At 44.1% G+C, this 24638-nt stretch overlaps 1 protein-coding gene across 1 annotated transcript in view; it reads left to right on the top strand.

The window, feature by feature from the left end:
* Nucleotides 1-24638, top strand: part of SCN1A (sodium channel, voltage gated, type I alpha subunit) — a 75105-nt gene that overhangs the window by 19491 nt on the left and 30976 nt on the right. The window contains exons 7-16 of the mRNA XM_015416151.1: nt 614-677; nt 1428-1569; nt 1669-1875; nt 3366-3665; nt 6741-7121; nt 8736-8868; nt 12122-12360; nt 14765-14938; nt 17995-18351; nt 22858-23337. Of these exons, the coding sequence (XP_015271637.1) occupies nt 614-677; nt 1428-1569; nt 1669-1875; nt 3366-3665; nt 6741-7121; nt 8736-8868; nt 12122-12360; nt 14765-14938; nt 17995-18351; nt 22858-23337 (2477 nt within the window). The remainder of the gene's footprint in view (nt 1-613; nt 678-1427; nt 1570-1668; nt 1876-3365; nt 3666-6740; nt 7122-8735; nt 8869-12121; nt 12361-14764; nt 14939-17994; nt 18352-22857; nt 23338-24638) is intronic.

Below are 24638 nucleotides of genomic sequence, written 5' to 3'. Positions count from 1 at the left end.
TAGTAACAGAGATTATATTACTGTATATAGATTTCCACTCAGTATAAATTCTGGTTGCTCCAAGAAGATAAAATCCCGTTCTTTTTTCCCATCCTACATATTTTCTGATCAACATATTTCTGATTTATAGTGCAATCCTATGCAGAGTTATTCCACTCTAAAACCATTGCTTTCAACAGATAGGGGTAATGTTGCATAGGATTGCACTGTTATAAAACAATGAGCCTAAATTAGAGAAGATCAAACCCAAAACTTCAATTAAGTTGAAGACGTATTAGATGAATCAAATTATAAAGTATGCAATCACTAGCCCAGTAAATCTGTTAATCTAAGGATGTTTTTAAAAGAAACTGACCATATGAATCAATTACTTAGCTCAGATTTTCAAATGAAAGAGGCTTGTATTCTCTTCTAAAGCAGAAGCTGGTAATAAAATTATCATACAACATATTATCTACATACTGATAGTGTGAAATAATAATTTGTGCTTTAGAACTGTTGATTAATGGATGGTAGGGACGGGCTTGTTCAAGTAAAATCATCATTATTTAATATTTCTGAATTTTTTCTTATTATTTTCTTCTAATGTTTTCAAAATAATCTTTCTACACAGATAATTTTTACTTTTTGGACGGACAAAATGATGCTTTGCTTTGTGGAAATAGTTCAGATGCAGGGTAAGAACATCATTTAAGCTTTTACTTTAAAAATACTTTCACTTTTTTGTACATTTATGCTTTATGGTCAGTATAACTTACTGTGCAATCCTAAACAAAATTACACTGTTCTAAATCTGTGGATTCTGCTCAGGATTCTGCTAAACAAGTAACTATCATTAATATACTGAAAATGTAGTGCAGATTTCACTAGATGGCCTTGTTAGCGCCCCACATAAACAGTGTTCTGGTGGTAATTAGACTATTTTGTTCCAGCAAAAATTTTTGTGAGCCCTAGTCCTAGAAAAAGCTTGTACTGGAATAATGTCTTACTAGTCTTTTAAGGCACTGCTAGTCTCTTGTTTATTGAAGCAAAGATTTGTACCCCAGCCTTCTTGAGTTGCTGCCCTAAAACTTTCCAGTAGGAAATGCTATCACAAGGGCCAAATGCTTTTGTAACAGAGTTAGAATGAGGCTTTAATTTTGGCAATGGAGATGATTATTTGTTCTGACTAGCACTTTATGAGGTCCAATAGTTCTGAGCAGTTTGAGGGTAATAGTGCCACTATAAGAGCTTTAACCCACACATCTAAGGAAAGGTACAAACAGACATGAGGTAAGGGTGTGGACTGGATTACAAAGTCACTGCTTATTGCAAGACATGGCTACAGAGTTGGGCATTTGGCAAAACAGAGCAAGTGGGAACCAAAGGGAAAAAAATAGTTGAATAAAATGACCGTTTTGCAACCTAATCTCTATCTTTATTTCTAGTCAATGTCCAGAAGGTTATGTATGCATAAAAGCCGGTAGAAACCCCAACTATGGCTACACAAGCTTTGACAGTTTTAGCTGGGCGTTCTTATCTCTCTTTCGATTGATGACTCAGGACTTCTGGGAAAATCTTTATCAGCTGGTGAGAGAGAATAACGGAGGTGACAAAATCTTAAATATTCTAGACTCAAAAAAAAAAAAATTGACCAAGTAACCAGAGCACATCTATTATATCCTCTAGACCTTGCGAGCGGCTGGCAAAACCTATATGATCTTTTTTGTTCTGGTGATTTTCCTGGGCTCTTTCTATCTGATCAACCTGATCCTGGCTGTTGTCGCCATGGCCTATGACGAACAGAATCAAGCCACCATGGAAGAAGCAGAACAGAAAGAGGCGGAGTTTCAGCAGATGCTGGAACAACTGAAAAAACAACAGGAAGCAGCGCAGGTGTGTTTCAGTAATTTTAGCACAGGTTTAGAGTTAAGGTATGTATTCAGTTTGCAGAGGCCTAATCAAAAGTCAACCAGCTGCCCACAAGTTTTGATAATTCCAGGGAGACTTGAATCACTGTATAATGTGGCGTGGTCATTAGGATATGGAAGACTCCGGTCTAAATCCTCACAGAAGCCCACCGGGTAACCTTGGGCCAGTCACCCACTCTCAGCCTCATATACCTCGCAGAATGTTGTGAGGGTAAAAACATGAGGAGAGGAGAATAATGAGATCTGCTTTGGGTCCTCTTTGGGGAGAAATGCAAGGTATAAAAGAAGTAAATAACTAAATAAATTAACGATGAGAAATATATTTAAATGGATATGTCCATAGATTTCCACTAACGGGTGATTTTTGCCAGTTCCTCCTTCCATGGTAGTCCTCTAACTGACTCCCCATGCTGTTGGGGGGAGGATGTCTCCCAGAAGCAGTATTTGAGGGAGCATTTTGGGCTGCAGTGAGACAGAGGGATGCAAGAAAGCCCTGTTTTCCTGATGTAAATCACCACGGCATCCAACTGTGTGTGGGGGGGAGGCATTTAAAAATGTCCTTGATCTAAGATGTCCCACAGCACAGAAACTGTGGAACCCTTAATGAATCCTGATTGTCCTAGTCAAAAGCCTACAAAAAGTGGTAAAAGATCTAGAGATAGAGGTTCTAATTCCCACTCCCCTTAAATCTAGATAATTTTAGATTTCTACTTAACTAGCCCTGCCCTGGATAGCCCGATCTCATCAGATCTCAGAAGCTAAGCAGCATCAGCCCAGGTTAGTGTTTGAAGGGGGGACCACCAAGAAAGTCCAGGGTTGCAACACAGAGTCTGGCAATGGCAAAACCACCTCTGAATGTCTCTTGCCTTGGAAACCCTACACGGTTGCCATAAGTCAGCTGCAACTGGTGGAGGGCACTTTCCTCCACCAGCAGCTTAACTACTTATAACAGAGGTCATTTTGGGGGGGAACGCGGGGGAACACAGTTCCCCCGGGTGAGGTGCAGGGGGGCGGGGCACATGACGAAGCCCCGCCCCCTGCTTCTGGCCGCCCCGCTTCCAGCCCTCATTCAGCCAGGAGGAGGCAGGAGAAGAGGGAGGGTAAGTTGCTTCCTCCCCGCCTCTCCCCACCCCTGCCTGCTTGGGGCCAGGGAGGGCCTTGGCAGGGCTTCCTCACACTCCCGCCGGCCTTGCAGGTCCACCGCCAGGCCCCTGATGTCAGGGGGTGTGGCATATGCTAATGAATTTTGCTAATGAGCTCCCCTAGCTCTTTTTCTACGAAATGACCCCTGACTTATAAGTAGACAGAAAATGACAGAGAAAATATGTATGAGGAAAGAAGCTCTGTTTAACAAAATGATTGCATTTTCTAAGGACTTTTCTTATGGACCCTCTTGTATTTTAGTTGAGAATACTGTTGATTCTGTGCAGTAAAACTATTCGTGCTGTTTGGCAGGCAGCGGCAGTTGCAGCAGCAACAGCATCAGCCGAGTCAAGAGATCCCAGTGCAGGGGGCGGCGTAGAGGGGCTTTCTGAAAGTTCCTCTGAAGCATCCAAGTTGAGCTCAAAGAGTGCCAAAGAGAGGAGAAACAGAAGAAAGAAAAGAAAACAGAAAGAACAATCTGGAGGAGAAGAAAAGGATGAGGATGAGTTTCATGGCTCTGAATCCGAAGATAGTTTCAGGAGAAAAGGTTGCCGATTCTCTATTGAAGGGAATAGGCTAACGCTTGAACGGAAACATTCTTCTCCCCACCAGGTACACTATTACATACTTTTGAAGTGGAAACTTGATTTGTGCTTTGCAAAGCTATGGTTGTGTTACAGGCACTGGACTATTACTTTATTAGATAGGCACTGACCTCTTAAATAAACATGGCTCATTAATTACTTTTACCTAGTGCTTCAAGAATTAATCTGCTGCTCCCAAAATGTGGGGAGGGGAGAATTCTAGAAATATCATTTTGTAATGAGGAAGAAGCACATCACAAATTTCCAGAGTGAGTTGAAAAACATTTATTTTACAGGAGCTGTTAGTATACTGCCAATATGGCATAATTTTTAGAATGTCTGGGAAACCCAGGTTCAAATTCCCACTCTGGAATGGAAGCTCACTGGGTGACCTTGGGCCAGTTACACACACTGCCTCACCTACCTCACAGGGTTATGGTGAAGATGAAATGGAGGAAGGAAGAATATTGTATAAGGCTCTTTGAGCTCCCATTTGGGAAGAAAAAACAAGGTATAATTTCCAGCTAAATAAAAAAAGAGTAAGAGTCCAGTAGCACCTTAAAGACTAACAAAATTTGCGGTAATTTTGGGGTAGGGTATGACCATTCAGTGAGAAGTGACACATAAAAGCTCTCTCCCTGCCACAAATTTTATTAGTCTTTAAAGTGCTACTGGTCTCTTACTCTCTTCTACTGCTACAGACAAACACGTCTATCCATCTGGATCCAGCTAAATCCAGCACTTTTTTGTGCTCTTTCTAGCACGATTCTGAGGTTTACTATGTTTGATCAAGAATAATGTCTGCTGATGCAGTACGACATAAAACATAACATTAAGCCAATATCATGCACTGGCTGGGTTCAGACATAACCACAAACCATGGTTTGCTGCTACATGAAGAAACTTGAGGGATACTTAAGCCCAAGTTCTCTGACTTCCCCTCACACATGGCTAGCAAATGAGCCATTTTCCTTCATAGGTTGGTATATTTGAATTGCCAGACTATGGCCCCAGTTACACGGGCCGGATATCGTGAGGGGGGGCTGTTTGCCCTGGAGTAAACTACCGCACGGCCACCGGATCAAATGTCCCGCCGACGTCCTGTGGTTAGTGGAGAGGTGCCGATCATACTTCAATCCTGTGGCGCGGCAAAGAAGCGGCGTGGGTTGTGTTGGTTTTTTTAACCAAAGTGTGCGCATGCGCCGTTGGGTGCTTGTGTGCATCCCATGGATACTTGGGTGGGTGCTTGTGCGCATCCTGTGGATACTTGGGGAAAAAAACACCTTCTCACGACGGGACATGGGCGGGCGCCGGATGCCACGATCTACCACCGGAAACGTGATCAGATGCCCGCCCTTGCCCTGCGGTTTCCGGAAACTAGTACCTTGGAGGTACTAGTTTTTTATGGCGCATCTTCGGCAGGAAGCCTTGGGTTAGCCACGGGAGCTCTACGCTTCCCAGATGTTGCGGTTTGATTGCGCCCGGAAAATCTGCCTATCTTCCGTCTCTGTAGCGTGGCTAATGCTCCGTGTGACCGCAGCCTATGATTTATGTTTTCTCTGCAAACAGTGGTTTAACCCTGGTTTGGAATCCTTATCTCTGGGGCAAGAAGCAACCATAGTTTGGCTGAAGTACTGAATAGTAGTTTTCTGTGAAAACCAAAATAGCTTGGTTATCTGTCTATGTGCAAGGAAAAGGAGGAGGAGAAGAGAGAGCACATAGACTCGAGGATCCTATAGGACAAGCTGAGACAGCGTTTGGGTCCTCAGCACCAAAAAAAACCCAACACCACCCTACCACATCTACTTGTGAATATGTTGGTATGTTGGTAAGCAAACTGGGAGGAAGTGCGAGTCATGAGCATGAGGGTTGAACCTGGCAAGATGCAATGGGATCAAGTCAAGTTCCAATGATCCCCGTTGCTTCCTCTCATGCACTCCCAGTAGTACTGCTAGCTCTTCAGGGGCTTGCCTTGGTTGCCTGAGCAGAGATCCAAGGCCCTACATGCTGACAAAAATGATCTGGCAAACCACTGTTTGGCTTATATGTCAGGGCTGCCTACCCAGCTTTAGGGCTTGTTCATGTAGAGGCAAACCATGGTTTGCTGTTAACTCAGAACCATGCCACTGCTGTGTAAGCAGATGAAGTTGCACAGATATTTAGAATCAATATGAACAGAAAAAGTGAGGGGAATAAGCAGTGCTTTAACGAAGCAAGTGAGGCTCCTCACCTGTACTTTCAGAAGCCCTTTTCATCAATGTTTGATAAAGTAAGGTTGTCACTATCATCATAAAGTTGTCACACAGGTAAAGTAGAGAGACCTAGTAGATCTACAGAGCAATCCTAAAGAATGTGTCCCAACTGGAGAGAAAAGCGGGATATAAATAAATAACTGCATGTAAACATGTACTCCTTTCCAAGCTAATTGACTTCAGGGGACTTAGATGGGTATAACTTTGCTTAGGATTGCATTGCTAGTAAACTACTAGTGTTTCCTTTCCTTGAACTTGGGTTTTCTGTTGTCTTTAAAGTTGTTATATGAGTATGTAGAAGGACCACCTTGGTGCTATCGAGGGTTGCCAGGTCCTTCCTGACAACTGGCAGTGGATTGGGGGAGGGACTTACCAGGAGCAGGAGGGAGGCCCAGGCTATGTCACAGGTGGAACACACTGGGACATCCTGGCGACACTCTAGTATTTGGGCAAAAACTCTATGGTAAAAATGGCTTCTTCCACCAGAGCATTGCCCAGACATTGCCAATGTGATGACATGCCAGAAGTGATGTTGCCATGTTGTTGGCAACATAGCCTGGGCAAGGACCGGGGCCTGGGGAACCCCTGCATTCAGTGTGTGGGGGGGTAACCCTAGTGCATTGGACATTATAATCATGCAGCATGAAGGGGTTGTATTAGTGTTATTCTGTGAATTGTCTCTGTTCATATAACAAATTATGGTTTTTTATTATTAAATGCAGCATAAGAAACTCAACAAGCAAAATCTGAAAAAAGTCAGCCTAAGAATCTAGTTTGCTAACCCCAAGGTTCTGTTTTTGGTGTTAACATCTCTTCTCTCTCTTTTTGTCTTCTTTTCCATTTTCCTGCAGTCTTTGCTGAGCATGCGCGGCTCCCTGTTTTCCCCAAGGCGCAACAGCAGAACGAGCCTTTTCAGCTTCAGAGGTAGAGCAAAGGATATAGGATCAGAGAATGACTTTGCTGATGATGAACACAGCACATTTGAAGATAATGATAGCAGAAGAGATTCCCTTTTTGTGCCGCGCAGACATGGTGAACGGCGCAACAGTAACATTAGTCAGGCCAGTAGGTCATCCAGGATGCTGGCAGTGTTTCCAGTGAATGGGAAGATGCACAGCACTGTGGATTGCAATGGGGTGGTTTCCTTGGTTGGTGGACCATCTGTTCCTACATCGCCTGTTGGACAGCTTCTGCCAGAGGTGATAATAGATAAACCAGCTACTGATGACAATGTAAGGAAGTTTTAAATAGTTCAGGCATGGTGGCCTTTTCTTATTGCACCAGCCAGTGTGTCTACAGAATGGAATCCCTTGGGAATGATCCTTGGTTGGTCAAGCTGTGAATGCTCCTGCATCTTGTAATACCTTTTTTATATTACTAACAAAGTCAATCTCTAACATTTGCAAAAAAAAATTATATATACCTAGCGAATGTGCAAAAATGTATTGCTTTGTGTGTTTTTTTATATTCCGAAAATTTAGTTTTTATAATATCTGGCTATTAATTAACTCTGTCTGGCCAGGTCCAATGAAATTTAATCTCATTCCAATACTAAGAGCGGGAGGGGTACCATACAGATTCCGACACTGCTTTGGTTGTTCATAAATTTGATTACATTCTGTCTCGTGGACATCACTCTACAATGAACAAATGTGGCTAGAAGTTCTGGTTCCCCAAACACTGGTAAAATCACTCCAAATTTCACCTTGTATATATTTAGCATTTTCATGCATCTTTCAACCTGATATTCCATCTTTGGCTGACAAACTGAACACGTTTAATTGAGATAACCACATCAATTCACACACATTATCAGTTTCAAATACATGTGCACGTATGTGCTGTCAAAGACACACACACTATCTTTCTGTACCTGTATTAAAAATAGAACCTTCCTATATGTCTTTTTGGAGAAGCATGACAATGTTAGACTTTTTTTCTTTTCTTTTCTTTTCTTGCATTAAATTTGAATGAAAAAGCTTGCCATCCCATTTTAAACACAAAAGACAAGCAAGAGACATGCCATCATTATTTGCTCATGGTTCAAGATGTTGGGTTGGATCCTACCAGCTTTTTCACTCAGTCTCACCCAATTCCTCTCCTTATTACAGCCTCCACCTCATAAGAGTTTTGTCCACAATTCCCAGGATAGCCTTTTTGGTGGTCAAAGGGTACTCTCTCCATGCATTTTTAGCAGCGGAAAACCAGGTTGGATCCAACCCATTGTTTATAACCTGGAATTTAGGCAACAATCCTATCTGTGGGAACATCTCACAAATAAATGATTGGGGAGGGGGATCACTACTGATTGTTTCAATTCAGTTTCAATTCATTTCTTTTTCCATCGACTTCAAACAGAAGACTAAAATTGTGTCACGGAGCTGAACATACATCTCAGATGAAGTGCATTGTGGGGGAAATCTACGTTTGGTGAAGTTTGGCATGCTTTCCAAGGCTTAGCCCTGCAGACACTTACTTCGAAATAAATCCCATTGAAATCAGATGTACAGGTTGAAAAGTATGGGCAAGTGGAATTTTGCAAGGCCAAGAAGAATAAACAGGGCAATTTTTTAAAAATTGACAGAGTGGTGGAATGTTCCCTGACAGTCACCAGGGAAGTATGAAAATGAGAAAGTTACAGATATGAAGACAGCATGTTTCCTACAAATACTTTTAAAATACCAGGTTAATAATACAATAAGTAACTAAAATCTGGCATGAGTAACGAAGCATACTTCAAAAGCATGAAGCATGTACACCTTCCAGTTTAGACATCCTTCATATTACGTTACTATATTCCACTCATATGTGTAGGGTGATCTTATGTTTCACTCTCTTTTCTGCAGGCCACGACCACAGAGACTGAAATGAAAAAGAGAAGATCGAGTTCTTTTCAGCTGTCAATGGATTTACTGGAAGACCCCACCATAAGGCAAAGAGCAATGAGTATCGCAAGCATAATCACAAACACCATGGAAGGTATACAGAGTGGGCTTACTTTAAAAATAATAAATGCATGTTTTAAAAATATTGTATAATGAAGAAGCTCTGTGGAATACTAGAAGCAATAGATCCTAAGCATTCTTAAATACTAATGGATACGATGTACTTAACATGCACTTACAATGCAATCCTAAACAGTTATACCCTTTTATGCCCATTAGCTTTAATGGATTCATAAGAGTGTAACTCTGTTTAGGATTGCACTGCGAATTACCTATGTGGAAGCTGCTTTACACTGAGTCAAATTGTTGGTCCACCTAGCTTAGCACTGTCTACTCCAGTGGTCCTCAACCTTTTTTAGCCAGTAGGAACCTTTAGGGTTGCCAAATGTAATTTACTCACCGGCGGGGGGAGCGTCTTCTCGCTCCGGGAGCTGGCTCGGGATGTGTGTGTGCACGGGCACAAAGCGCGGGCGCGCCGCTGGAACGTCACTGGAAGTGACACACAATGTAGCACGTTGGGGGCGTGGCCAAGATCGATCTGGGCCACGCCCCCAACGTGCCCTACGTTGTCACATCCGGTGACGCAGCTTCGGGGGGCGGGGTTCCCCCGGGGCCCGATTCCGTCGCATCGGAAATCAGGCCTCCAAAGTGGGGAATTCCCCACCCCCTGGCCCCATTTCGCAACCCTAGGCACCTTTGAAATTTTGAGATGACATGGTGAGTGCCACCCCAAAATGGCTGCTGTTGGAGGCAGAGGCGAAGACAACACCTCCCTCTTTAATTTGCAAAAGAATTGCATGGAAACTACCCTGAACACATGAAGCAGCCTTATTCAGAGTCTGGCCATTAGTCCATCAAGGTTAGTATCATCTGTACTTCTACTCCTGAACTCTTCTCTCCCCTCATGCAACAGCCCAGCTCCCTGGACTGTAAGACTAGAAGCTCCCTCTCTTCTTGGCAAAAGAAGCTTATGGCAATAGTCAGTCATGAAGGGGAAATAGAACTGCACACTGGCTAAGGAAAGCCTGGGTGCTTACCAGTCCTCCAGTGGCTGCATCTGCTACTGCATTTCATTTGAATGAGGGCAGCCAGTAACAAGCCCTGCCTCACAATGACCCCACCCCCTTTCTGAAAAGCATGGGAGGTACCAGAGGAAGTAGTGGTTGGTGCTGTGGCACCCACTGGCACCATCTTGGGGAACCCTGGTCTACTCTGACTGGCAGCAGTTCTCCAGCGTCTCAGACAGAGAAAGGTCTTTCCTAAAGCCGGAGATCTTTCTAACAGGAGACACCAAGGGAAGGGGTGCTTCTGAACCTGGGATCTTCTTATGGAAGGCATGTGTTTTTCCACTGAGCTACTGTCCCTCCCCAGCAAACATGAAACATGGTGATCAGGAGCAACTTAACCCACAAAAGGTATGCAGGAGTTTAGAAAACATTCTAGAAGTAAATTTTATATAAAAATACAAGAATTTTCACTTTCTGATTAAATTGGGAGCCCCCCCCCAAAAAGAAGCAGCAACAATTATGAATCCTTGTCTCATGGGCAGGGCTTTCTTTAGAATCCCTTGATTTGTGCGGACACTGAGAAGCAGAAAAGCATAGAACAAGTTGGTCGTTTGAAAATGTGCTCCATGCTTTAAAATAGATCAGTGCTGCAGGGTATTCCTATAAGGTCAAAAGAACAAAGCAATTACTATCTTGCCCAGAGAATGAGCATCTGAGGGCAAAGCTGTGGTCAGATTGATTGACTCAAATCTCCTGGCTTTTGCAGGAAGAACATAACTGTGGAAAGATCTAGACGGCCAGCCATGTTGGTCTGAAGCAGTAGAACAAATTTAAGAGTCCAATTATGAAAGCTCATCATTGTGGAAGTTTGTGAGTTGTCTGAGTTACAAAATAATTACCAAGTTTCTAGGGAGTTCTTACTAGTTTTAGTCAATCTAAAGATCAGGTATTTGTAGTGCTAGAGTTCATGACAGATGGAATTGCCCTTATTAAACCAATAACTGGAGAAATCAGACCACATCGATTGACCAATGATGTGCCTTCTAGCTGCATGTAAGTCGTTATCTTCACATTGATAATTAAGGTAGTCATTTTCAAGAGGCATCTTGAAAATCAAGCACAACTGGATATAGTACACATGCAAAAATTTCTACAACAGATGGGAGTGGTGGCCTTCCCAGTGAGTAGGGTTGCCAACCTCCATGTGGCACTTTGAGATCTCTTCCTATAGGCCACACACACACTGATGTAGCCAATCCTCCAAGAGCTTACTGTAGCCTCAGTAAGAAGAGCTCTGTAAGCTCATGGAGGATTGGCTACACTAGGGGTGTGTGGCCTAATATGCAAAGGAGCTCCTGCTACAGGCTCCACTCCCCAAATTTCCAGGTTTTTCGCAACCCAGACCTGGCAACCCTACCAGTTCACTTTTTTGTGTGTGTAATTATATCATAAGAAAGCATTCTGTGTGCTATAAATGTGAGGCATGGAATGTCCTACCATGATAATTAACAAGATTTGACAACATTGCAGTTCAAGGTTTTTGGAGCATTACCTTTTAAAATACTAAATGGACAGGGTCTAGTGTTGATTCCTTCCACTCAGGGGTCATTTCATAGAAAAAGAGCTAGGGGAACTCATTAGCATAACTCATTAGCATATGCCACACCCCCTGACATCAGGGGCCCGATGGTGGACCTGCAAGGCCGGCGGAAGTGCGAGGAAGCCCCACCAAGGTCCTCCCTGGCCCCAGGCAGGCAGGGGTGGGGAGAGGCGGGGAGGAAGCAACTTACCCTCCCTCTTCTCCTGCCTCCTCCTGGCTGAATGAGGGCTGGAAGCGGGGCGGCCAGAAGCAGGGGGCGGGGCTTTCTCATGAGCCCCACCCCCTTGCACCTCACCCGGTGGAACTGCGTTCCCCCACGATCCCCCCGAAATGACCTCTGCTTCCACGTGAGCCCCCACATACATGAGATCTTACAGGACAGTGTTGCACTCTGTCCCATGTTTCAGAGTGGCTCATTCAGTGCTTGACCATCTAAGAAACTCATTGAATGCTTTTCATACTCCTAGATTTTTTTTCTGATGTCCTCTGTGGCTCACCTTTCAATTTGTTTCTTTCATTTCTGTATTTCTGGATTCAGGACCAGAGGAAGCAGAAACAGTTTAATCCCTTTTGTTTTGTTTTGTCTTAGCCATGATGATTGAGGTGGCCTTTGCCAAGTTAGGAATGATCAGCATGACACAATTTGGTCTTTTTTCCTTTTTCCTTTTTCCTTTTGGCAGAACTTGAAGAATCACGACAGAAATGCCCACCTTGGTGGTACAAATTTGCAAACATTTTCTTGATCTGGGACTGCAGTCCGTTTTGGTTGAAAGTAAAGCATTTTGTTAACATAGTTGTGATGGATCCGTTTGTTGATCTCGCTATTACTATTTGCATTGTTTTAAATACACTGTTTATGGCGATGGAGCATTACCCAATGACCCAACAATTTAGTGACGTGCTGTCAGTTGGAAACCTGGTGAGTCTCTGTATGAATATTTGACCCTTTCTGTGTTTTGAAGGTGTACTTGAATCACAGCACTATGCTTTTTTCATTACAAAAGAAACTTGTGTGTGAACTCTCAGACAGTTATATCAATACAGACTGGAGCCGACATTTTCTCCTCTTATATGGTTGTGTTCATTTGTCAAAAGATAAGTTTACTTTGACTGTGTTCAGTGTCAGGATGTGCATTCATTTTAAAATGAATGAAAAAGTCCCACTTGTTTCATTCTTTTTGAAGCAAACAAACTAATTCCATTCAAGTTGGTTTCACTAGGAAGCACATTTCGGGTCATTCTGTATTTTACATCTGTTTTAAGATGAAATTCTCAGGAATTGTACCCCATTACTGATGGATCATTCCTGCCAAATCTGAAAGAGATGGAAGAACAGCTCACAGTTTTATGGGCAATGAAATTAATGAGCTTTATTTTAAAACATATTGGATGCTGTAGCATCTAGAACGCGTACCATGAAATGTGGGGAAATGTGAACCCCCAAGAGATAGCATAGACAAGAAGCATTCAATCAGTCATCAAGGTAATGAGGAAGCAATCAATTATCAAAGTAAATGATTTTTCAGTATTGGTATTTGTGGCTAGTGGGAGGGGGAGAGAGGCTGAGTCAGGGAGAGATCTCGAAATGGGAAACTAACATGATTAACATTCAGCCAATCCATAAAAACAAATTTTATTTCTCGTACGTGTTTGTATTTAAGTGCTTATAAAACTGGAGCCCATTTTCCTGCTATCTTGAATTTGGCCACAGTGAATGCCTTGGGTATGGAATAATCCCTGGCATCCCTATTACTACTAGAAGGCTTTTCTTTTCTTTTTTCCAATATATTTTTATTTCAGTTATATAAGACAAACAAAAGAAAAAACAAACATACATAAATACACAAAAAAGGGAGATTCTAACTATATCATTTTACCCTTTGTCTTTGATATCTTAATATAGTCTAAAAATTCTTGTTACTTTTCTTTTTCCCCACCATAGTTATATTTTATTAATAGTTACATCTAGAATTCTTAGTTCCTTAATTCTTTTTGTTGCAGTTAGAGGTTAGAGGTCCAGGAATTTTAGTTATTATTTTCTTCTATCCAATCATAAAATCTTGACCATGTGTTTTCAAAGTCTTCTTTGTTATTTCCTCTTAATATCATAGTCATTTTGTCCATGTCAGCAGTTTCCAGTATTTTGGCTGTAACTTCTTCTTTTGTAGGTACTTCTGTTCTTCTCCAATATTTTGCATATAACATCCTTGCTGCTGTTAGAATATGTATGGTTAGATAAAATACTATTAGAAGGCTTTTCCACATTCTCGTTTTACTCACTGTTAAGTTCTTGTTTCTTCAGGAACTTAACTTTTCCCTGTTCCACACTGAAACCGTTTCTCCCCCCATTTGCATTGAAACTGGCCTGGTGGAACACTCTCCCAAGTGAGATCTGGGCCCTGCGGAATTTAATACAGTTCTGTAGGGCCTGCAAAAGGGAGATGTTCTGCCAGGCCTATGGTTGAGGTGGTGGAAGTACATCTGGATTGGCCTCTCCTTCTCCTCCTTCTTCTTCGGTCATGCTTTGTTATGTTGCATCTTGTTTTGTCTCTTTGTCTACCCACTTGCATCAGTATTAGTTAACATCTACTGTTGTATACATGTAGAGCCTGTGGGAGTGGGTGCATTAATTTGTATTACTGACTGCCATCTTACTGTTTAATAGTCGATTGATGTTTATAGTGTTTTAGAGATTATTTTATATTTAGATTAATAGTTGTTGCTATATTTGTATCTATGTTGTTGTAACCCACCCTGAGTCTTGCTGTGCAGGGGAGGATGGGCTAGAAATCAAATAAATAAATAAAAGCAAAAGTAAGAAAAACAGTGGAAATAAGGATAAGAAAATGAAACAGTTCAGCATAACAGAACATTGAAAAATATGGATTAAAAGAACATGCAGTATTCTAAAAATATACTGAAATGTAAGAAACTTCAAAAGCAGCATAAAGGTGATATGATGTTTAAAGGCGAAAAATCATATCTGAAAAAAACAGAAGAATGAAAGATACCACATTCTTGACTGTCAGCCTAGTGGGGCATAGCATAAGTTTGTACATCATAAAATATTACCATATTTTAGTAAATTTTAAGTAACACCTTTTGGAGGAGCAGGGAGTTTTACAGAATGGAAGAAAATGGGGCATGTTTCACTTTCAGTACCAATATGATGCTTTCAGAATCCCAATAAGAGTTTCCTGTAATACCAGGATGGTTTTGTTGGTTTGGAGGTCCTTATAGCTGTGGGTATCTTGAATATGAAAACTTGCATAAATCTGTCAACTGGAATTTTAAACTTGCTAAATATAATATTTTGCATTCAGGTGTTCACTGGAATCTTCACAGGAGAAATGGTTCTCAAACTAGTTGCCATGGACCCCTATTATTACTTCCAAGAAGGCTGGAACATTTTTGATGGCTTTATTGTAACCCTTAGTTTGGTTGAACTTGGCCTTGCAGATGTGGAAGGGCTGTCAGTTCTTCGGTCTTTCAGACTGGTAAATATATCACAGTCAAAAATAATGGGTTGGATCCTAAGATCTGGAGATCCACTCACAGAAGGGAAATGTCTCACCTTCTTAAATCCTCCCCAACCTGAAAAGCTGTTCCTGAGGGTCGATGTACCTTTGGGAACAGCATGGGATGCGGTAGAGGGGTTGCATCTTGAATGTGAAATCTGTCAAAACTGCAGGACACCCCCGCAAAGCATGCACATGCGCGCGCAAACACACGCACACACACAGACTCTTTGCATGAGTGAAAGGGCCTTTGGATCCAACCTATAGCTATTGCATTTTACACACACATACACTTATTATGATAATATAGAAAATACTCTATATTTTTATGATATTCTACAAAGAAACAAACAATGTTAACTTTTAAGAAATATATTGATGGAAAACAAGAAAGATAGAGGGCACAATCCAGCCAAGGTTAGTTCTGAATAATCCACTAGAAACAATTGAATATTTGTGATCCTATCCATTTTTTATTTGGAAGTGTATTCCCATCCCTCCCAGCCCATCTGCTGGGGGGGGAGAAGAGAACCATGGAGTGGCAAGCACTGGGATCCACGAGGGCACTGGGCACTGAGTGGTTCCCTTAACATCTGGTGGTGAGAGTCAGCCAACAGCCCCCAAGCTGGGCATGCTGCCCAATGGCTCCACCCCAAGACCCCTTAAGGAAATCCCCAAATGGGGGAGGCAGGCATGCAGGCACAGCCTTCCCCAAAAAGATCCACCCCAATGTCCAAACCACCCAAAGCCATGACAGAAGTACAAGAACAGACAAAATTACTGAAATGCAGCAATCTGTCATGGACCAGCCAGGACTCAGCAACAGTGAGGACTCCTCAGAGCAGGAGGGACCCTGTGTAGCCAACCTGCAGTCAACAGGAGCCAACCAGCAGGGAAATAAAGTGGAGGCATTCCCTGACTTGCAGCCAAGAGTGGGTGCAGAATCGCCTCCAGCCTCCGGCACTCATCTAACATTTGAAGGCCAGCTACCCACCCATGCTTCCCTAGGGTCACCAGCACACTTGGAATAAATATAGCTGGAGATACACAACCCATAACAATGGAGCATGAACAGAGGGTGGGTGGAAAAGCCAAAGCCAAGAGAAGTGGTGAGCTGTACAGCAGCCATGTTAAGTAGGTGCCAGGTGGGTCTGAGGGGCAAGCTGGGGCCACCCAGACCTCCTGAGCCCTGCCTCCCCATGGCCACCCATCATCCTGTGGTTTGCCAACTAGGCTGCTTCAGGGCCATGCCTCTCCCATACATACTAGTAAGAGATGGAGGGAGGCTCTCCCACCCACCCCCATCAAGCCTCTGCCATCCCCACCCCCACGGATCCCTTACTTAGCGCTTCAACGGGGCCCGGGGAAGCCAGCGGTGGGGCTCTCCGGGTGTCCCCTGAGCTGCAGCGCTTCTGCGCGGGCCCAGGGGACCCGGTGGCAGGGCTCTCCAGGCCTCCCCCTGGCCACAGCGTTTTTGGTGTGGGGAACTGGGGGCAGGGCTTGCTGCCACCACAATTTGCGTGGGCTCCTGGCTGCCACCTGCTCCTACCTAGGAAACGGTAACCCTAGTGCATAGGGCTGCAAACTTTGTAGCGATTTAACTTGTCGTTTTTTAAATTTTATATGAAGTATTTATATCCTGCTTTTCCAGTTATATAACTGTCCAAAGAGGGCTCACAATTAAAAATATAGAAAAATATCCTTACTATGCTAATAGCAACTTGTTCATAATATGTACAATATCCATTAAATCATGGAAGATGCAGGAAATCTCAATATCACTCCAGGCTGAAGAAAACTAAGTTGCAGACAAAGCTCAGCCTAAATTGTGATCTAACAAAAAAAAACTTTGCCAAAAGAAGAATGAATGAAATATACAAAACAAGCAAACAAAAAGCCTTCACGTGGCATCTGAATATCACTAGTGAGGATGCCAGGTGAGTTTCTTGGGAAAGGGTGCTCCAGAGGCAAGGCCTTATCCATGTTCTCTCTGTACTTGATCTCTTGATGGGACGTACTGCAACAAGGGTCCCTAGAGAAGATTTTAGTGGATGGGCAAGTGCATATAGAAGGAGATGAGCCTTCCATGAACTGTAATCTCAGACCTTTCAGGGCTTTACAACAGATCAGTTCCATCACTGTGAACTGTGTTCAGGATCAATTTGAAAACCAATATGGATAGTTCAGTACAGTGGTAATATGATAACTACTGCAGTCCTCTTTACCTATTCCTCACCCTTTTGGGCAAACAGCAGTTTTTGAAACATTTTCAAAGGCAGACCATGTGCTTGATTACAGCAATATAATTTAATAGATATGAGTCCCACTGATTTCAATGAAATTGAATCGTGCCAAACTTTTAATTTATTATTTATCTATTTATTTAAAATGTTTATATGTGGCCTCTTCAGAGACGTACTTGAGGTGGCTGACAACATAAAAGATAAAGAGGATGAAAAAAGGGGAAGACAAGCTCAACCCAAAATATACCAGCACTGTTTGAATGGTCAAGCTAACTTAAAGATAAATATTATCAAATATATATATTTATTTATGGTGTACAAAAAAGCAAATATTAAAAGATATAAAACAAGTGGTCTGAAGGTCAGACTTCATAGAACATCAACATGAGCTTGAAATACGTTTTAGTCGTTTTACATGCAGAGTTGATGTTTTCACATACAGAGCTGATGCATATATCAAATGACCAATAGGACCATATGTGTTTTGGACTCTAGGGCCTTCCTCAGTGGTCAATAATAATAAGCCATAGAAACATAAAAACCTAGAAGCCATAAAAGCAGGAAAAACCCACTAGCATAAAACATTTGGCAGCCTAAATAATCCTCGTAAGAGTCCTCAGGTTAGAAGCAGATTGTATACATATTTTTAAAAGATCAAACATCCAGTTAAAAGTCCGGGGGGGAAGAAACGTTTTGTTTTGATGTCTAAAAGAGAGTAGAGTGGATTGTACCTATTAATGTCTACACTGACATCCTTTACAGTGATCTATTTCTTGTATCTTTCTCTTCTAGTTGCGAGTTTTTAAGTTGGCGAAATCGTGGCCAACGCTAAATATGCTGATAAAGATCATTGGCAACTCTGTGGGGGCTCTGGGAAATCTGACCTTGGTTTTGGCCATCATTGTCTTCATCTTTGCTGTGGTTGGCATGCAGCTGTTTGGCAAAAGCTACAAAGAATGTGTCTGCAAGATCTCTAATGACTGTGAACTTCCACGCTGGCACATGAACGACTTTTTCCACTCTTTCTTGATCGTCTTCCGAGTACTTTGTGGAGAATGGATAGAAACCATGTGGGACTGTATGGAAGTTGCAGGTCAAGCCATGTGCCTTACAGTCTTCATGATGGTTATGGTGATTGGAAATCTAGTGGTATGTAATGTTAAATATATATAGAGATATGTATATATTCATTTTGGATCAGAGCAATGTGATCTAATAAGGAGTAAAACATGCTGGGCTATTTCAGCAAAGCCCTTTCAAGAGTTTTTACATATAATAATCAGAAATTGTGCTGAGTGTTTAATATGAATATATCTAATTCTCAACATGGATTCATCTCTGGATGCTTAAATTCAGAGACTGTAGACATGAACAGACAAGACATATCTTTTTGTAAACCTAAGAAAAGCTCCAGGTTTGTAGAAAAATCTGAATTCTTAAAAAAAAAAAATCCATTGGGGGGTTAAAATCCCAAGGTAATAGAAACAGCATCTGTACCTTTAAGAAAAAAATGCCTTCTGCAATAAGCATTGTGGGGGTTGCTAGGCAACCACAACAATAATGCCAGTCTTCAAGTCTTGGTTTCTGGCACTAAAAGGCAGCAGGAGGAGGAGGGCACTTTCCAGACCTGGCTCAACAGGAGCCACCATACAAAAGCCAGTGTGGTACAGTAGTTATGAGTTTCAGACTAGGAGCTGTTAGATCCAGGTTCAGATCCCCACTCTGCCGTCACAGGGTGATCTTAGGCCAGTCAGACACTCCCAGTCTAACCTATCTCATAGAGTTATTGTGAGAACAGAATGGAAGTCAGGAGAATGATGTAAGCTGCTTTGAGTCTCAACTGTGGAGAAAAGTAGGTATAAATTAAGTAAATAAATAATAAATATAGCTGGGGATGGAAGGCAAATAAAAAGTAGGTTGGCTGGTGGGTGGGAAGGAAGTAGGGGAAAGGGAGAGGCTATGGGGTCTGCCAGAAAGAGGCAAAGATGAAATAGTTGGTGAGGGAAGACGTCAGGCACGCTGGGGGCGAGGCCACGACCATACAAGGGAAAACCATAGAGTTTTCCCTTGTATGGCCTTGGCCCCACCCCCAGTGTGCCCGGCGTGCCTGCATCACTTCCGGGTGACGTGCACATCGGGGAGGAGTTCCCCCCAGGGCCCGATCCGGTGGCGCTGGGGAACAGGCCTCTGGGGCGGGGATTTCCCCGCCCCTGGGGGGACTTGGGATCCCTAGTCCAGCACCACACAACTGGGCCACAGTTCTCCTAGGCAGAGGGAAAGCATAAGACAGAGGAACAGATAAAGTTAGGTTGGCTGTTGGGTGGGAAGGAGAGAAGGAAGCAAAAAAAGGGGAGAGGCTATGGGGGCTTTCAAGAAAGGGAAAGAAGAAATAATGTGTGTGTGGGGAATTAGATGCCTCCTGCAGTTGCTTGCGGGTTCCCGCTTGTATATTCTAAAACTCTGTGTGTGTGTTTGTGTGTGTGATGTTCTGTCAAGTTTGCTTCTGACTTACGGCAACTCCATGATTAATGACCTTCAAAATGTTCTATCATAACAGCTTTATTTAGGTCTTGCAAACCGAAGGCCATGGTTTTCTTTATTGAAGCAATCCATCTCATGTTAGGTCTTCTTCTTTTCCTACTGCCTTCAACATTTCCTACCATTATTGTCTTTTCAGGTTGTGACCAAAGTACAATAGCCTCAGTTAAGTCATTTTAGCTTCTAGGTAGAATTCAGGCTTGATCTAGAAGCGACTTATTTGACTTTTTGCCATTCCACAGTATCTGTAAAACTCTCCTCCAGCACATTTCAAATGAATCAGTTTTTCTTCCTGTCAGCTTTCTTCATTGTCCAGCTTTTACTTCCACACATATTAATGGGGAATATCATAGTATAAATTATCCAACAGGAGTTGCATTATCCAACAGGAGTTACATACTATCACAGGCATAATTCGGGGGGGGGCTGGGGAGCTGAGGTTCTCCCGAAATTTCCCGGGAATACTGAGCCCCCCCAGGGTAGGGTTGCTGGGCGCACCAATTTTACAAAAAAAAACCCCAAACACAGAAAGGGCAGAGCAGGCTTGGGCCCTCTCCCCCTCGGGGGGGGGGTTAGATCCATTTAAAGTGTGGCAAGCCCTGGTGCGGATCAGGTGCCCCTCCTCCCGAGAGCCCCCAGGCCTCTGAGCACATGCCTGGCACCTTTCTCTCCTTGGCCTGAGTGAGTGAGTGCGCGGGAGCGGGGGCACAGTGCCCGCATTGAAATCACGGCTTACAAGAGCCAGGAGGAGTGGGAGGCGGAGCGCCACTCGTGATCGGCCAGCCGGGGGGGGCATGAGATAGGGGCCAGCGGGGGACTCACCTTGGGGAGGGGAGGGGAGGGGGCACAGTTGCCAACCTCCAGGCGGGGCCTGGAGAGAAGGAAGTCCCCGATCTGCTGCAGCCAGTGGCAGGCTCTTAGCCAGGGGGTGCAGTGCCTCTGCTGCTGGGGGCCGGCCCAAGTACCCATCCAAGCGGCTTGTGGGGAGCTGCTGGGACTGTTCTTACCTGGGTCTGGAGAGGCTGGGGGGGCAGGCGTGCTCCCCGAGTGGCGCTGGGCTTCTCCTCCGCTCTGCTTTCCAGTGGAACTCGACTGGATCCTCCTCCCCTGATGGCTGGTCAACAGGCCTGGAGAGCCATGCACGCCACTCTCTTCCCTTCCCTTCCCTGTGGTGCCCAGCACGCGGGGGCGAGGCAAAGAGCGAGGCAGGCGAAGGGGTGGCGCGTCAGCGGGGGAGGGCGCCCGGGCAGCTTGGGGAATTCTGTGTGACTGGATCCTCCCCCGATGGCCGGTCAGCAGGCCCCGGCAGCCACGCATGCTGCTCTCTTCCCTTCCCTGTCCCACCCAGAGTTGGAGAGCGAGGCGGGCAGACGGGTGGCGCGTCGGCGGGGGAGGGTGGTTGGGTGGCTTGGGGCTGCCGGCAGCGGGCCAGTTGTCATTGTTGTCTCACCGGGGGTCTGTGACGCTGGCTCTCCAGGAGATGCTCTTCCCCACCTATGCCCGAGGAGACCAGCGGGGGGGACTCCCGAGGTGGCCGGCAGGGAGTCAGGCCAGGGCAGCCTTGTCTGCACAGACTGGCAGCGGCTCCCGGAGTCCTTCTCGGCACCTGCTGGCTGCAGGGCCCGGTGCTCTAGGCGAATGCCTAGTTTGCCTAGCAGGTGAGCCGTCCCTGATGACAGGGCGACTTTTTCCGGCAGTAACTATTCTTCTGACACTGCATCCCTTGGAGCCAATGTAAGCGTTTATAAGCGTGCATAATGGGGGTTGCCAATTGGTGGCATGTATCCAACCATGCAGCTCCCTAAACAGAACAGCATTTCTATTTGTGGGAGCAGGGGCAGCACTTTCTGCCAATTCCCCCCTCCCACTGCACTCCCCCACTTTGTCCTCTGGACTGTTCTTGAGGGTCTGCTGACCCGCAGGAACAAAATGTCAAGGGGCTGCAGCAGGAGGGGGAAATGTAGGAAGGCCATACTCCGTGAAATCCATGGATAGTTGAATACTTCCCAGTGATCCTCTTCCTGGGCCGTATAGGCACAGTAATGGATTAGGACTGGGGAAACCCAGGTTCAAATATGTACTCAGCTATGAAAGTCTTTGAATGGCATTGAGCCGACATTCTCTCTCAGCCTAATCTAACTTGTAAGGTTCTTATAACATAATGAAGAATAAAACCATGTATGTCACAGAAAGAAGGGCAGGATAATAATATAAGAGAAACTTGCTAGAACAGCATTGGAACAGGGGTGGCAGTGACTGCAACAATGACCTACATCTTAGTCTTAACAAAACCAGTGTACCACATTCCCATTTGTGAGGCGATGTCTGGCATGAGTGCTTGCCAGACATGCTGCCGACATTAATCTGCACTGTATGGAGTAAGTTTTTTTGTGTTTTTAAAAACCCTCCTCAGTGTTCTGAAGGTTTTTTATCCCATGAATCATTGCAGTCTTTCAAAAGGAAGTTGTAGAAGGAAAAGGGACATGGACAGCTATGCTTTCAGATGGTTTGTAATCAGAACTGGGTGGCCAGCTAATACTGAAAGCTTCCTTTCCCAGGAATATAATGCTAATAACATAATTTCAATGCTCAAACCCATGGGAAACAATCGTGGAATTACTGAGATGGATTCCTGAAGTGGCAAGCTACCAACTGAACCCACACAATTCACAGGGTAACTCTTTTAAACATATTGTTGCTATGTCACATGAAAACAGAAATGTCCCTGTGATTCATGTATCTTCTAGGCTATGCCTTAATTCATTCATGGTTTCCTTCGGTGAGGGTTGTCAACTCTGGGTTGGGAAATACCCAGAAATTTGGGGGATGGAGCCTGAGTAGGATGGGGTTTGGGTAGGGAAGGGACTTCAATGGGGTATAATGTCATAGAGTCCAGCTTCCAAAATGGCCATTTTCTCTAGGTGATCTCTGTTGGCTGGAGATCAGTCGTAATCCCAGATCTCCAGCCATGATCAGGATGTTGGCAACCATATGTCTCTACAATCCTAGGTTTGCGTGCTGCCTGCAGGTATTTCAAGCTCATTATTTCAGCAAGAGATGCCTGTGGAGCCAAAAAGTAGGATCTCTCTCTTCTTCTCCCCCCTCTCCCTGGTTTAGGTACTGAATCTATTTTTGGCCTTGCTGCTGAGCTCCTTCAGTGCCGACAACCTAGCTGCCACAGATGACGACAATGAAATGAACAATCTCCAGATTGCCATGGCGAGAATAGATAAGGGAATAGACTATGTAAAAAGGAAAGTCCGTGAATTCATCCAGAAAGGCTTAGTTAAGAAGCAAAAGGCCTTGGACGAGCTCAAACCCCTTGAGGAGCTAAACAATAAGAACAGCTGCGTTTCCAACCACACTATGGAAATCGGCAAGGATCTGGGTTACCTTAAGGATGTAAATGGAACCACAAGTGGCATTGGCACGGGTAGTACCGTGGAAAAATATATCATCGATGAAAGCGATTATATGTCCTTTATAAACAACCCGAGCTTGACTGTGACTGTGCCAATAGCTGTTGGAGAGTCAGATTTTGAAAACTTAAATACAGAGGAGTTTAGCAGCGAATCAGATTTGGAAGAGAGCAAAGAGGTAAGGTTTGATTGACTTATGAGCTACTATGGAGAACCTTCTTTGAGACAGAGCTTTCTCTACAGGTACAATCTGTTATAGCAACAGCCCTGGGCAGAACTGGACAGCCTCTCTTATTTCCCTTAGAAAGAAAAAGGATTAGGGGAGCAATCCTAAGCAGGTCGATGCAGAAGTAACTCTGATTTCATTCAGTGGTGCTTGCTCCCCCAAAAGTGCCATTAGGATTGCAGCCTGTGTTTGCTAAATGACTGTGGCATGCCTTTGCCCATTTATCCCAGCTATTCAACACTCTTTTGCCTTCCTTGATGCAATTACCAAAACTTGTCAGAAATCTGTAAGGAAACTCTCATCAAGTCTAGTTTGTACTGGGTTGGATCCAAGGTAACCAATCCAAAGAAGGCACTTCTGGCCATGCCAAAATTATTTCAATGATTTCTTTGGAGTTCAGCCTAAAGATGCAGCACCCACCACTTTGTCCCATGTCATTCCTGAGGACCACTCAAATCTCAGAAACAGTTCTTAGGTGGTACAGGGGTCCACAGAAGACAGTGGGTTACAGAAAAGATTTCTTCTGTCAATGGAGCTCTGCCTGTTGTTGTTTGCATCCAAACCAATCATGTTATCTGTGTTACTTTTTGAAAGTACCAGTCTCCATCTACCAGCTTTAACTTTCACAATGCTGGCTTCATTACTTCATTAAAGGGAACACTAGAAAATCACATCACATACTGTTACAAGAACAGAACAAAGTTTGAGTCCAGTGGCACCTTTTAAGACCTGTTACAAGAACAGATTATAGAACTATGGCTGCGATCAGATGGCAGGCTTTGGCACGGTCTGACCATGCCTTAATTTCCCCACAGCTATGTGTTCCAGAGATGTGTGACCAGACATACCACCTGATTCCTGCCTCACCCCGTGGTCGACCATTCACTGCTGCACACCCTATTCCTGCCTCACCCCATGGTCGACCATTCACTGCTGCATAGTCACCACAGAGTGGGCAGGCAGGCAGCTTTTTTTTTAATAGAAAACTCTAATGTGCGGATATGCATAACTGCTTATTTGCTAGGAGCAGATATGCAGTTATGCACACATCACTAACTGCCCCCCCCCCAAAAAAGCGGCCAGGGTCCAGAAGCATCAGACTTCACCAAGAGGCTTGAGTGCGCAAGGGAGAGATCAGACGTCCAGAAATCTGTGGTGAGACAAGTTCAGTCATAAACATCAGACTTTATCCAGTGTTGGGAAAGTCAGGGGTGAGGACGGGGGTCCAACAACTGAAGGATGGGAATCAGATG

This window comes from Gekko japonicus, unplaced genomic scaffold (genome assembly GCF_001447785.1).
Source record: "Gekko japonicus isolate JY-2015 unplaced genomic scaffold, Gekko_japonicus_V1.1 scaffold445, whole genome shotgun sequence".
Classification (NCBI taxonomy): Eukaryota; Metazoa; Chordata; class Lepidosauria; order Squamata; family Gekkonidae; genus Gekko; species Gekko japonicus.
This window is presented reverse-complemented; position numbering and strand designations above follow the sequence as displayed.